This window comes from Leopardus geoffroyi, chromosome D4 (genome assembly GCF_018350155.1).
Source record: "Leopardus geoffroyi isolate Oge1 chromosome D4, O.geoffroyi_Oge1_pat1.0, whole genome shotgun sequence".
Taxonomy (NCBI): Eukaryota; Metazoa; Chordata; class Mammalia; order Carnivora; family Felidae; genus Leopardus; species Leopardus geoffroyi.
Window position 1 is genome coordinate 82,393,436 of NC_059342.1, and position 15,957 is coordinate 82,409,392.

General features: G+C 38.1%; 1 protein-coding gene across 5 annotated transcripts in view; it reads left to right on the plus strand.

Moving 5' to 3' along the window:
* Nucleotides 1-15,957, plus strand: part of RABGAP1 (RAB GTPase activating protein 1) — a 180,730-nt gene that overhangs the window by 129,097 nt on the left and 35,676 nt on the right. For all 5 annotated transcript variants that reach the window (XR_006710416.1, XM_045469812.1, XM_045469814.1 and 2 more), the window contains 2 exons: nucleotides 10,703-10,816; nucleotides 15,672-15,746. Coding sequence is in view for 4 of the 5 variants with exons in the window: in XM_045469812.1 (XP_045325768.1) it covers nucleotides 10,703-10,816; nucleotides 15,672-15,746 (189 nt within the window). In the remaining variant the exon portion in view is untranslated. The remainder of the gene's footprint in view (nucleotides 1-10,702; nucleotides 10,817-15,671; nucleotides 15,747-15,957) is intronic.

Here is a 15,957-nt window from a genome sequence, read left to right on the forward strand (position 1 = left end):
TCAGAGCCTGGAGCTTGCTTCCAATCCTGTGTCTCCCTCTCTCTCTGCCCCTATCCTGCTCATGCTCTCTTTCTCTCAAAAATAAAATAAACATTAAAAAAAAAAGTCTTCTCTCTGTTCATATTGCCCATGAAAAATTACTGTAGTATATATTTAGAGAAGGCCTTGGCAAACTGTGGCTTGGGAGGCAGATCCAGCATGCTTCTTGTTTTTGTAAATAAAGTGTTATTAGAATGCAGAAATGCGTGCTTATTTACGTATTATCTATGGCTACTTTTACTCTACAAAGGGTAAATTTAACACCAGATGACCCAAAAGGCCAAAATTATTTGCTGTCTGGCTGTTAACAAAAAAAGTTTGCAAGATGTTAAGACTGCATAATCATATGATGCTTTAGTTTTCTTCTGGATATTAAAGCTGTTTTTCATAGGATGAAGTGGTGGAAACAAAACCAGTTGATGGGGGAAAAAAAAAACCCATCTCTGCCATAGCTTTGATAATTTTCAGGACACATCTCAACTGATAGTCGTTTTGCCATTCCTTGCTCTTTTAAGGTTTATATCTCAGCATGACTGTCTTACATACCCTTGTAATATCTTATTCTCTGTAAATATTTATATTTGGTTAACTTTGGGTGTATTTGGTTAAACTTCATCAGTTTAGCCATGAGTAGTATTACCCAATATGTATTGCACCAGAAAGTTCCTTGTTTCAGTTACATCTGTGCTTAACTCCTTAGAAGTAAAAGCACTGTGCATTATGTAAACCTTAATGTTATAAGCCCTTGGGTTTGGCTGTTTTTCAGCTCTTTGCTGTGTTCTCTTAGGAAGAAGTCATCTATAATATTACTGTGATTTGTTTTCAGAATCTTTTCAAAGTTAATGATTCTGACAGGAGCTTACTAAATTTGTCATTAGGTTAGAATTTCTTTATCATTTTCGTACAGCTTGGCTTCTGGCAAGTCAAATGGATGTATTCCCAAATTTTTCAGCATATCTCCTAAGACTAGATATTTTAAGTAAGTGGTTGACTAGATATTTTAAGTAAGTAGTTATCATTCTTGAAGACTTCAAATTCAGCCTGTGAATTTTCAGATTTACCTTCTGTAAAGGGCATTTTACCCCTTAATTCTCTGATGACTCCCATGGTCAATGGGTGAAGGAAGCCAGATTGATGAGAACTGATCAATTATAGTATAATTTTAGTTTTGTGTTACTTTCCTTTCCTGTGTGCATTTGAATTTCCAAACCATAGCTCTCTGATAACTGTGTCTTCAAGTTACCTTTATCACCAATCTATGACTAAAGTAACTGGCATAGTGTATTTTGAAGTTTTCCGTGTCCCTCTCAATTCTTCATTTAATTAATTTTTTTATGTGTGTTTATTTATTTATTTATTTTTTGAAGGAGAGAGACACAGAGCATGAGGGAGGAGGGGCAGAGAGAGGGGGAGACACAGAATCCAAAGGAGGCTCCAGGCTCTGAGCTGTCAGCACAGAGCCCGATGCGGGCCTCGAACCCGTAAACCATGGTATCACCTGAGCCGAAGTCAGAGGCTTAACCGACTGAGCCACCCAGGCACCCCTCTTCATTTAATTTATTTAACCTTCATGCTGTGTTAAGCCACAGTCTGTCATTCTCAGAATGTTTCAGAACTTTCATTGTTGTTTCATAGAATTCCTTGGAGTAAATTCATCTAACATTTTCTTTAAAAGAATTCTCTTTAGAAGTAGAGACATAATTCAAGAATAGAATTAACAAATTCTTTTAGAATAATTTGTAGCTAATTCCAAATATAGGTCAATATCATGTCTGTTCATCATATCTGGAAAGCTTTGTCAATGTGAAATTCATCTTAGTCATTATTTTAGTGTTTTCAGTCTCCTTTTTTTCTTTCAAGTCCCAAAATTTTCCAGAAACTGCATTAATGCTGCTTTGGTTAATCTTTCTTTAATACTTTGGAATTATAATTCTGATTTTCCAAATCCTTATTGATTAAATTACTTGTCTCAGAGTGTTCCAGAAAGTAGCCCTTCTTATCACTACATATTCTCTTTTGGTACATTTTGGGTGGCTATCTCATTGTGGTCTTAACCTTTTCATTTTCTTACTTGCCATTTATATACTTTCTTTTATGAAGTGCCTGTTCAAATTTTTGTCAGTTTTATTAGGTTGTCTTTTTGCATTCTAGATGTATTCTAGTTTTTTTCACATATATGTACTGCTTGCCTATTTCTTTTTTAATTGGCATGTTGTATTCTTTTTAGATTAAGTTTTTATTTCAATTTCAGTGTGGTTAACACACAGTGTATTAGTTTCAAGTGTACAATATAGTAATCCAGCAATTGTTTACATTACTCAGTGCCCATCATGATAAGTGTACTCTTAATCTCCATCACCTATTTCACCCATCTGCCCCTCCGACCTCCCCTCTGGTCACCATCAGTTTGTTCTCTGTAGTTAGTCTGTTTCTTAGCTTGTCTCTCTTTGGTTATCCTTTGCTTGTTTATTTTGTTTCTTAAATTCCATATATGAGTAAAATCTTATGGTATTTGTCTTTCTGTGACTTATTTTGCCTAACATTATACTCTAGCTCCATCCATGTTGTTGCAAATGTCAAGATTTCATTCTTTTTTATGGCTGAATAATATTCCTCTGTGTGTGTGTGTGTGTGTGTGTGTGTGCGCGCGCACACGTGTTCACCATACATATATATATATATATATATATATATATATATATATATATATGCACACACCATACCTTCTTGATCCATTCATCTGTTGATAGGCCCTTGGGCTGCTTCCATTATTTGACTATTGTAGATAATGCTGCAGTACACATAGGAGTGCATGTATCCCTTTGAATTAGTGTTCTTGTAATCGGGGGGGGGGGGGGTAAATGCCTAGTAGTGTGATTTCTGGATGGTAGGGTAATTCTGGTTTTTTTAATGTTTATTTATTTATTTTGAGAGAGAGGGAAAGAGAGAATCCCAAGCAGGCTTCACACCCAGCACAGAGCCCAACACGGGGCTTGATCCTACAACCATGAGATCATAACCTGAGCTGAAATCAAGAGTCAGATACTTAACCGACTGAGCCATCCAGGTACCCTGAGTAGTTCTATTTTTAACTGTTGTTTTCCACAGTGCCTGCACCAGTTTGTATTCCCACCAGTAGCGCACAAGGGTTCCTTTTTCTCCACATCCTCGCCAACAGTTGTTTCTTGTATTTAAAAAAAAAATTATTTTTTATTATGCCTATATGCCAGGCAATGTCTTGGTGCTTTGCATGAATTCATACTGAAAGTAGCTACTATTTTATCTCCATCTTTTTTTTTTTAATGTTTATTTATTTTGAGAGACAGAGCATGAGCAGGAGAGAGGCAGCGAGAGAAGGAGACACAAAACTGAAGCAAGCTCCAGGCTCCAAGCTGTCAGCACAGGGCCCAATGTGGGGCTCACCCCCATGAACAATGAGATCATGACCTGAGCCAAAGTCAAACACTTAACCAACTGAGCCACCCAGGCGTCCTTTTTTAAAATTTTTAAATTTTAGCCATTCTGACAAGTATGTGGTCATATCTCATTGTAGTTTTGGGTTTGTTTAAAAAAATGTATTTATTTAAGTAATCTCTATATCTGACGTGGGGCTCGATCTCATGACCCCCAAGATCAAGAGTCACATGCTTTCCTGACTAAGCCATCCAGGCACCACTCTCATTGTAGTTTTGATTTGCATTTCCCTGATGATGAGCATCTTTTCACATGTCTGTTAGCCAACTGTATGTCTTCTTTGGAGAAACGTCTGTTCATGTCTCCTGCCCATTTTTTTTAAACTTTTTAAAAATGTTGATTCATTTTTGAGAGAGGGAGGGGTAGAGAGAGAGACACACACACAGAATCCGAAGCAGGCTCCAGGCTCTGAGCTGTCACACAGAGCCTGACGTGGGTCTCAAACTCATGAACCGTGAGATCATGACCTGAACCGAAATCAGATGCTTAACCGACTGAGCCACTCAGGGGCCTTGAGCTGTCACACAGAGCCCGATGTGGGTCTCAAACTCATGAACCATGAGATCATGACCTGAGCCGAAGTCAGATGCTTAACCGACTGAGCCACTCAGGGACCCCTGCCCATTTTTTTTTTTTTTTAATGTTTGTTTATTTTTGAGAGAGAGAGTCAGAGAGAGAGAGAGAGAGAGAGAGAGAGACAGACAGACAGACAGACAGCAAGCGGGGGAAGGGCAGAGAGAGAAGGACAGAGGATCTGAAGTGGGCCCTGTGCTGACCAGCAGCAAGCCCAGTGTGGGGCTTAGACTCACCATAAGATTGTGACCTGTACTAAAGCTAGATGCTCAACTCACTGAGCCACCCAGGTGTCTCCTGCCCATTTTTAATATTTTATTCATTTTTTTGAGTGTTGAGTCATATCAGTTCTTTTATTTATGTATGTATTTATTTAAATCCAAATTAACATATAGTATCATAATTCAGGAGAATTTAGTGATTCATCACTTCCATATAATACCCAGTGCTTTTCCCAACAAGTGCCCTTCTTTTTTTATTTTTTTTAATGTTTATTTATTTTTGAGAGTGGGTTAAGGGGAGAGAGAGGGAGACACAGAATCTGAAGCAGGCTCCAGGCTCCAAGCTGTCAGCACAGAGACCGATGCAGGGCTCGAACTCACAAGCTGTGAGATTGTGACCTGAGCTAAAGGACGCTCAACCGACTGAGCTACCCAGGTGCCCCAACAAGTGCCCTTCTTAATGTCTGTCACCAATGTAGCCCATCCCCCCACCCAATACCCCTCCAGCAACCCTCAGTTTGTTCTCTGTATTTAAGAGTCTCTTACGGTTTACCTCCCTCTCTGTATTTATCTGTTTTGTTTCTTAAATTCCAAAATCATATGATATTTGTCTTTCTCTGACGTATCAGTACTTTATATATTTGGATATTAACCCTTTATTGGATATGTCATTTACAAATATCTTCTCCCATTCAGTAGGTTGTCTTTTGTTTTGTTGATTGTTTCCTTCACTGTACAAAAGGTTTTTATTTTGGTGTAGTCCCAATAGTTTATTTTTGCTTTTATTTCCCTTGCCTTGGGAGACATACCTAGAAAAATGTTGCTATGGCCAGTATCAGAGAAATTACTGCCTGTGCTTTCTTCTAGGATTTTTATTGTTTCAGGTCTCATATTTAGGTCCTTGCTCTATTTTGAGTTTATTTTTGTATATGGTATAAGAAAGTGGTCTAGATTCATTCTTTTGCATATTGCTCTCCAGTTTTCCCAATACCATTTTTTGAAGAGGAGACAGTCTTTTTCCCATTGTATGTACATTCCTCCTTTGTCAAGGATTAATTGACCATATAGTTATGGGTTTATTTCTGGATTTTCATTTTGTTCCATTGATCTATGTGTCTGTTTGTGTACCAGTACCATACTGTCTCAATGATTATAGCTTAGTGGTATAATTTGAAGTCTAGAAATGCGATACCTCTAGTTTTGTTTTCTTTTTCAAGATTGCCTTGGCTATTTGGGGTCTTTTGTGGTTTCATACAAGTTTTAGGATTATTTGTTCTAGTTCTGTTGAAAGTGCTGTTGGTATTTTGATAGGGATTGCATTAAGCCTGCAGATTGATTTGGGCAGTATAGACATTTTTACAAATTGTTCTTCCAGTCCATGAGCATGGGATGTCTTTCATTTCTTTTTTAAGTTTATTTATTCATCTTGAGAGAGAGCGTGCATGCAAGCTGGGGAGAGGCAGAGAGAGGGAGGGAGGGAGAGAATCCCAAGTAGGGGCTTGGGACGCAGGGCTCAATCCCACAAACCACGAGATCATGACCTGAGCCGAAACCAAGAGTCAGATGCTCAACTGACTAAGCCACCCTGGCACCCTGTTTCATTGTGTCATCTTCAGTTTCTTTCATCACTGTTTTATAGGTATTTTATTATTTTTGGTGCAACGTTAATGGGACTGTTTTCTTAATTTCTCTTTCTGCTGCTTCATTATTAGTGCGTAGAAGTGCAACAAATCTCTGTACATTGATATTTGTGTCCTGAAACTTTACTGAATTCACTTATCAGTTCTAGTAGTTTTTTGCTGGAATCTTTGGGATTTTTCTATATATAAAATCATGTCATCTGCAAATAGTAAAAGTGTTAATTCCTCCTTGCCAGTTTGGATGTTAATGGCATATTTTATAAGAAAATTTTAATTAAATCCAGTTTATTGCGTTTTTTTTCTCTTGATGATGCTAGAGGTAAGGTAAGTTTCTGTCATGCTGCAGTTTTAGAACTGAGACTGAGACTGTTTATAGTCAGTCCTTTGTTGCTTATTTGAGCTATTCATGAGATAGAGACTTATTAACGGTAAAGATTTCTTAATTCCCTATATGCCTATGGTTCTCTCTGCATTGCTGTTTCACATTGTGTGAGTTTGGTAAAATTAAAACTGAGTTCAAGAGACTTCATAGATCATAGGCTGAAAAAAAAGTCCTTAATCCACTATAATATAGCTTATATTTCTGATCTAGACCCCCTTTCCTTCTCATTTCTCCTAATAATTGTAGGATGATTCAACTTATTTTGCATTTTGGACTAAAAGATTCAAAGTCTTCATTCTGTTTTACTTTTCATGACTGCTATTTTCTCTTGCCTGCCTTTTACACAAGGAAGTTACAAAGGAACCAGTCATTTCAGCATTCTTGGTTTTTTTCAGATGTTTAGTTGGAATGTCTTTGAAATTATCCAGTTAGTAAGGTTCTTTCCTGACTTAGTTTGTTCCTCATTCACATGGATCTTGAATTAAACACTAAGCATTAGAGATCCTGGTTTAGGTAGGGCTGTAGACCACATGAGTGTTGCCATTGCTCAGTCCTAAAGGAGAGTTTGGACTCAGGGCTCCTGGGTGGCTGAGTCTGTGAAGTGTCCGACTTCGGCTCCGGTCATGGTCTCATGGTTTGTGAGTTCAAGGCCCACGTCAGGCTCTGTGCTGAGGAGCCTGACGCCTGCTTCAGATTCTGTGTCTCTCTGCTCCTCCCCTGCTTGTGCACTCTCTCGCTCTCTCAAAAATATTAAAAAAAATTTTTTTAAAAAGAAGAGTGTGGAAATTATTAGGTATATTTATCAAGCTTTGACTGACTGTATGCCCTGCATTATGCTAATCTCTGTGGAAAATTTAAAACCAAATCACAATCTCTATACCTATGTGAATAGTTTTATAGGGGGGATAAGATACACAAAAATAAAAATATATATTTTAGGTACCGTGTGTGTGTGTGTGTGTGTGTGTGTGTGTATTTCACATATCACTGGTGAGTGTACATGTGTGGGTTCAGAGGAGAGCGCCAGCACTCAGCAGTGCTGGATGGAGATTGCTTCCTTTCACTTTTATCAAGTCTTTTCTGTATACATGTCAGACACTGATAGAAGTTGTTCATCTAAGAAACTGAGCCAACCTTCAAACTCGGCTATGTGTGCCTCTAAGCTATACCCCTGTTTTAAGATCTTTAGGTTAATACGGATTTACATCATTTTTATCATTTAGCTGTATATTTACCTAAAGTAGGATTCTTCTTAATCTGAAGAGCTTGAATCATCTTGGGTCTCTTTCATTTGTGTGGGTGTCCTTTTTTATTTTTCCATTTAAAATCAACCTTGTAATTTATACACAGTAAAATACACAAATTTTAAGTGAATGATTAAATACATTTTAACTACCACCATAGATGTAATGGGGTAATATTTCCATATTCAAACTTCCAAAAGTTCTTTCATGTCTCTTAATAATCAGTTTTCTCCTTTTAACTCTAGCCTCTTCAAAACACCGATCTACTTTCTATAATGTACAATTTTACCTTTTTTTAGAATTTCATACACTTGGAATTAATGGAAAATAATCTTTTGTGTCTGGCTCCTCTCAGTTACAAAATGCTTTTGAAGATCCATTCATGTTGCACGTATGGGTTTTGTTTTGTTTTGTTTTTCCCCCTGAGTAGTATTCCACTATCTGGATTGTACCACAATTTATTTATCCATTTACCCATTGGAGCACATTTGTATTGTTTCCAGTTTGGGCTAATATGAATAAAGTTGCCATGAACATTCAAGGTCAAGTCTTTGCATGTATTCATATTTTCATCTCTCTTGGAGAAATACCTAGGAGTAGAATCACTGAATTTAATGGGAAGTATATGTTTAACTTTATATGACCCTCCAGACTGTTTCTAAAATATTTGTACCATTTTGCATTCCCACCAGCAAATTTTGGGAGTTCCGGTTGTTTCACACCCTTTGCCAGTACTTGGTATCTTGGTTCTTTTTAATTTTAGCATTTAGTAGGTATGTAGTAGGATCTCATTGTAGTTTCAGTCTATATTGTTCTAATGAGGAGTGATGCTGAAGTTTTGTCATGTGCTTATTCACCATCTGTATGCCTTCTTTTGTGAAGTATCTCTTCAATCTTCTACCACCATACCCCGTTTTTATTTATTTATTTTTTTACGTTTATTTATTTTGAGAGAAGATAGAACACACGAGCAAGGGAGGGGCAAAGAGAGAGACGGGGAGAGAGAGAATCCCAGGCAGGCTTCGGACTGATAGTACAGAGCCCGATATAGGGTTCAAGCTCACAAAGAACCGTGAGATCAAGAGCTGGATGGTTAACCTCAACTGAGCCACCCAGGTGCCCACCATTCCCCCTTTTTAAAACCAGTTGTTTTTGCCTCTTTATCTTTTTTCAAAGTTTTGTATTCTGGATACAACACCATTATCAGATTTTATAGGCATTTTGTCCTGGTCAGGTTTACATTTTCAGGTTCTTAACAGTGGCCTTTTTTGAATAGTACAGCTTTAAAGTTTTGATGAAGTCCAGTTTATCACTTTTTATTTCATGATTCATGACTCTAGATAGCTCTGCAGATCTCTTTCTTTTCAGCTTTTCCTATCCAGTAGACTGATCTACAAACTCTAGCTACTTTGCCCTCTCCATATTCTTTTTATTCAACTCAGGGAGACGCTTCCCACCCAGCTCTGTTTCAGGTTGCTCTCTGTGTGCTGTAGCCTGGAAGCTGCCACTAGACAATAACTACTGTAGTCTCAGGTCTCACCTTGGGTTTTGTCCTTTTGTCAGGGAGCAGCATGGTTCTGAGTTGCCTTAACTGCTAATAACATATTAAAAACTAGTAGTATACCAGTAAAGCTCTTTAGAAAAGCAGTTTGGCAATGTCTTTGAAAGTTTAAATAGTTTACTTGTTAAAAAAAAGAGCATAGGCTTTAAAGTTAGTCGATGGAGTTTGGGGGCATAAGAATGATAGTGTACAAACTTGTACTGAGGGGGCGCCTGGGTGGCTCAGTCGGTTGAGTGTCCGACTTCGGCTCAGGTCATGATCTCACAGTCTGTGGGTTCGAGCCCCGCGTCAGGCTCTGTGCTGACAGCTCAGAGCCTGGAGCCTGTTTCCAATCCTGTGTCTCCCTCTCTCTCTGCCCCTCCCCCAGTCTCACTTTGTCTCACTCTGTCTCTCAAAAATAAATAAATGTTTAAAAAAAAAAAAAAAAACAACTTGTACTGAGTAGTAAATAAACCATTGAGACCTGATGAACAGTATAATGAATATATTATGTAATGTAATAAATATGGATACAATGGCAATCATATTATAGTATATAAATGTATCAGAGTAACACACTGTACACCTTAAATTTATACAGTGTTACATGTCAAACTTGTTCAATACAATTTTAAAATGTAAAGTTCAAATCCCACAACTGTAAAATACTTATGGCCCTAGGAACATGATTACCTAAAAGACTGGAGAAATTACTGGACAAGAGAAGAATATCACTTTGATTTTTCATCTTGAAACAGGAGTATCAGGCTCTTGGATGGTATGCTGAATATGATGTAGTCTCACCAAGGAGAAGCAAGTCTATTGTCTTATGAAAACAATGCATTGTTAAAATAGAAGGTCATGTTTCTCAGCTGTAGTTCTTTAGCATGTGAGCAAATAAAATTTAACAAGGGGAATTTATTAGAAATATCTGGATACTTGCTATGTGGTATGAAAGTTTGCTGATATTATTGACATATATTTAGTTTTCTCCACTGGCAAAAGAAAGGATATTTTCCCATAGCCTACTTGAATCCCTTGACATTTGCTGGTCTAGTTTCCTATTGAGTAGACTCTTGGGTGCATTTTTATGCCATTTGCCCTTAGGATAAACCCCAATTAAGGGACTTCTCTTTTCCTTTTGAGAACCTGGCACATGGGCTTCATGCCAAAGGATCATTTAAAGCAGCAGTTTTTGTACCCAGTTTTTCTAGTGGGAGCATTTTACCTCCTTTTGAGATTAGCTTGAATATTTTCCTATAGGAAGTCCATTTTGATTACATGTTCTCTCTTGCAATAGAAAGGTCAGCAGCTGTACTTCCTTGCAACAGAAATGGAGTATACTTGAGGTATATACAGTAAGCAGGTTGCTTTTCTTCCATATTGTTTTTCTTAATATTTGATTTTGCTTTCGCTTGAACAGTTGGTGCCTGGAGATGTAGTAACTCTGGGCATGCATATGCATATGCATATGTGTATGTATGTCCCTGCAGTATTTTAAAGCATGTAAATGAGAAGACCTTGTTATATAAACTCACACAAGTACGTACATGATTGATTACTAAACCTCTTTCCTAATGTTTCCACAGGAGTCTCCCCAGGACAGTGCCATCACCCGGGATATTAACCGGACATTCCCAGCCCATGACTATTTTAAGGACACAGGAGGAGATGGACAAGATTCCTTATATAAAATATGCAAGGTATCTCACATCCAGAAAAAAACCTTGGTTTTGAATGGTCATTCTGGTTCTTTGAAATTACACAAAAGATAACTACAAAGTGTAATTTGCATTTGGTATTCAAGAAGGCAAAAAAGAAGAGAGTAGACTTTCTGAAATTGTGTTGTTACTTTTTAATTTTACGCTCATAATGAACAGGAAGTCAATTAGAAATACATTGGTTAGGTTTCTTTTACCCTTTCAATCAGGACTTTCAGATGACAGTCCCCTGGCTCCACATTTAAATTTTTGGCCGTGGGTTTTATGTTAAGAGCTTCTGCGTCCTGTAACACTGCAAACTCCTTTTTGGTATTCACATTATAAATTACGAACTTGGCACCTAGGACCTATCCAACAGTGGGAAGTGCTGATGCCTATCGAGGTGGACTTTTAGCACTGCAGCATAATAAATGGTGGGAAATACTGATGTCTGTCAAAAAGTCTGTACAGGAAAGCTGTAAAGGAAGTGTTCAATTTCAGCAATCCATTTTCCAGAATATTTTGGTACTTCAGAGCCATAAGGCTAAAAGAGGACCTAGGACCAGAGTTCTTCAACCTTCCTCTGCCCTTAGAACTAGTCTTTAGTCTCCACCCGCGCCCCCTCCCCCCCCCCAAATTAATTAAATACCTAGTTAGCATCTACCATGTAGGAAATACAGATGGGGCATGAGACAGAATCCTTAAGGAACTTATTATATATTACTGATTGAGAAAGTACAACTAACAAGTTTTAGGACAGGCTAACAATAAAAGACAGGTTTTTCCAGTGATAAACTAGATGCTTCAAACTATAAGGGGAGTTAGATCTAGAGAAATGTTTTTTGGGTTTAATTTTAATTTCCCCAAAGTTGTCATTTCTTTTGTAATATTCTTCTCCGATCATCCTTTTTTAGCCCCTTCTCAGTTGTGCTTCCCCGTAAGCAGCCATCCAGCTATGCCTCATCTTACTGCAAAATTTCCCATAAAGAAACCCTGTGCCCACTGCCTCTGATCCCCAACCTCCTTATCTCACTGCACTCTAGTTTCCATCTCATAGTGTTCTTCCTTGCAGTTCTCTTTGCTCTTGACCTCTCTCGCCCTCTTGGTTTTGCTCTCCCTTCTCTCACAACATTGCTAACTCCCTTTTGATTTCATTTCTCTCTCTACCTGCCCCTAAAACAGAGGCCTTCCCCTAGATGCTCAGTCAGTAGTTCCTGTAGTTCTACCCTGTCTCCCTGGGTGACTCTTTCCACCCCCAGAGCTTCAGCTAGCACCACTGCACAGATGTTCCCAAATCCACATTCTCTCAAGGCCTGAACTTCTAGCTGCCAGTTGTTCTTCATGTAAAAGTCTGTTAAAAGTACATCAAACAAAAATGTCTAAAAATAGAGTTCATTTAAAAACATGTTTTATTATAAGAATTTTCAGATATAAAAGTTAAATACAAATATAAAATTTGTATACATCCTCCACCAGATTTAATGTTTATGAACATATTACCACAGTTGCTTCATCTATCCCTTTTTTTCCTGAAGTACTTCAAAGCAAATATCAGATATCATGATCCTAAATTCTTCACTATGCATCTCAAAATATAAGATCATTATTCATCTGTAGCTTCCATCATTATTGATCAATACCATCCAGTATCTGCCATATTCAGATTTCCCTAAATGTCCTCATACATTTGGTTAGAATCAGAATCCAGCCGTATCCATATGTTTAGTTGTTACGGCTCTTTTAATTAGAAACCATCTTCCTTTTTCCCTCCATGCCATTATCTTGCTGAAGATACAGTCATTTCTCTGTTAGTTTTCAGATCTTTCCTTTGGCCACATTGAGTTTGATAAGATTGATGTCTGGGGTTCCTGGGTAGCTCAGTTGGTTAAGCATCCAACTTCAGCTCAGGTCATGACTTCATGGTTTGTGAGTTCGAGCCCCAAGTCAAGCTCTGTGCTGGCAGCTCCAAGTCTGGAGCCTGCTTCAGATTGTGTGTGTCTCTCTCTCTGTCTGCCCCTCCCCCACTCCTGCTCTGTCTCTCTGTCTCTCAAAAATGATAGGATTGATGTCTCTTATAGCTATACTTCCCTTTCTGAACATTTATTTTGAGAGAGAGAAAAAAATGCACACATGCAAATGGGGGAGGGGCAGAGAGAGAGGAAGAGAGACTCTCAAGCTGGCTCCGTTGTATCAGCACAGAGCCTGATATTGAACTCTATCCCACCTACTGTGAGATCATAACCTGAGCTGAAGTCAAGAGCTGGTTGCTTAACCGACTGAGCCACCCAGGCACCACTTTACTTCCCTTTCTAATCACTGCCTGGTACGGGGCAGGCCTCTGTCATATGTTGCCAGCGCTTTTACAAAAGCTGCCTTGCATTAGTCTCCCTACCTTTGAGTTATAGCGAACTTACTTTTTTCTCCATGTTGACCCCAGGATTGGATGATTTCAGGGCTTCCAGGAAAGCCTTTATTGCTTCCTCATAACCCACAGAACACTATCAAAATTTCATAGTTCATTTCCTGGTCCCAGATTCCTTAGCTTATTAGCATTAAAGACATTTTATAATCTATCCTGGCTTAATTCATAAATATTTTATGCTTCAGCTTCATTGAACTTCTTGTTGTACTCTGAGTTGATTTACGTGTCCAAATGTCCCACCTGAACCATGAAGTTCTCAAGGGCAGAAATCACTTTATATATGTTAGCATCTGTAGCAGTTGGCACAGTGGTTGACATATAGTAGGTACTCATTAAATGTTGATGAATTAATGAAGTGCCTTTTCTTCCCCATATTTCATTACAGCTCTCAAGAATTTTATATTACAAACATTTCCCAAAGGTGTCATGTACTTTCACATCTGTATATATTCCTTCAAGCTTTTCTGTGAACCTGAAAAATCTGCTCCCCTCCATTCTCTACCTTTAGTACATTTCATTCTAGTGCATAAGTAATTAAACCATGTGCTGAGCAATTTACCTGAGAGAGCTGAGAATACATCAAGTCTATGATACAAATACTATGATTAGTCTCATTTCTTACAAGTAAGAAGTATAAGTAATGAACCAAAGGTCCAGACCGAGACATTAGCAGTTGTGGGATTTCAGCCCAGCTCTGACAAACTCAGAAGCTTCTGTTCTTTCTTGACCAATCAACTGTTAATTGACTTCACAGACATTGTCAGACTGCTTTCTACGGAGCTGTATTGGCATATATTACCACTAGCTTGTAACACAGTCTTATAAAAATTATTATTAATACTTATTAGTGTTTACTAATTGGACAGGTGAAAAGTGATGCCTTATTATATAAGCAGATTGTTTCTCAAGCTCTCTGCATATCTTGTCTTTGTTAAAGTATATGTGTTTTCTGCTCTGTAGCCCTCTCATTGGATAAGCTTTGATGACATGGGGAATTTAATGAGATTATATGAAATTCTACTTGAATTTATGAAAGCATAATTACCATTTATATATATATGTATATATATTACATATATATGTATAAAATGTATTTCTAAAGCTATAGTTTTACCAAAAGCTAATGGTAAAACGCATGTGTATATTAACTTAATTTCATCTAATAAGCATTCACATCATATTTTGCTAACTGATCTTTATTCTGAACATGCTCATTCTGAATTGCTTTCTTGGGATGCACAGACAGTGTGTCACCAAAAAAAAAGTGAAGAATAAAGGGAATTTCATCCGAAATAAACTTGTCAAATAGGGAATAGCATTTTCAATCTGTAGGAATTTCCCTTTCCACCACAGCCTACATGAGAACTGTAAATATTAATCATAAAAACAAGACTGAAAAACAAAGAACCAAAAAGAATAAACCACAAGGAATGTTAGATGTCAATATTCTGTTAAAGATAGTGTTCAGAAGAGATGGGTAATAATCATCTGCCGCCAAGAAAAATACAAGAATTCCAAAGGAACCCACAAATGGTTTCAGAGTAGTCCCTCTTATCAGAAAAGTTATTACTGGCATTGCGGAAAGGATTGTATTTTGGTGTCTTTGCCAAAAGATTTTTTCCCAGAAAGAAAAATGAGTAAAGTTAACATTGTTTAGAGAGAGCCTGCTGTATGACTGGCTGGGTTGAAGGTGTGAGGTGCTGGCTAGGTTGGATAGGACGTCACCCCCAGCCTCTGAGAAGCTCACAGTTCAGTAGAGAAGATGGACATTTAAAATGCCGTGTCTGGGGTACTTGGGTTGGTGGCTTAGTCGGTTAAGTGTCCTTTGGTTTTGGCTCGGGTCATGATCTGTCTTGGTAAGATCAAGCCCCTCATCGGGCCCCACCCAGAGCATGGAGCCTGCTTGGGATTCTCTGTCTCCCTCTCCCTCTGCCCGGCTCTTGTTCACGTGCCCACGCAAGTGCATGCTCTTTCTCTCTCACAAAAAAGATAAATAAAACAAAGCAAAATAAAATGCAGTATGATAAGTGCATAATAACTGTACTTGTATAGCAAGTACCATAGAAGTACAGAGAAGAGAGGGAATCCCCAGAGAATGGAGTGCTTGGAGCCTGAAGGAAGAGCATATTTTTTAGACAGAAGACGAGACAGCATGAGCAAAGACAATGAGTTACAACAACCTTTTTTCAGTCCTGAAGTGATTTTTGTTTAACTTTACCCACTCCTGGCCTACAGGAAGTGGCATGGTGACAGTTCTATTTATTGTAAAGAAAAAATTGCAATTGGAGAGAAATATTTGCATCATTCATTGACCATCAAAATGCCATAGTGGAATGTGGGAATCTTCTAGGTTCCTATGTTCAGAGTCCTGTAGGGCAAGTATGGCCCATGAGTGACTACATTCATTTACACCTCCTGTGTTTTTTCTTTTTCCAGGCATATTCTGTGTATGATGAAGAGATTGGCTATTGCCAGGGCCAGTCATTTCTCGCTGCTGTTCTGCTTCTCCATGTGAGTATTAGGTTTCTGTTACGACTTACACATGAGCTGCCTCAGCTTATACTAGCCTTAGACTTGAGCATGGTTTTATATTGGTTTTGGCCAGACCCTGGTACGTGAGTTTTGACTCCTGTATCTGGAAACCTTTACCTTAAATTAATGTAACATTGTCATGGAAGAGAAATACGGTAAGAATAAATGACAGTGTTGAAAACTAGTACAG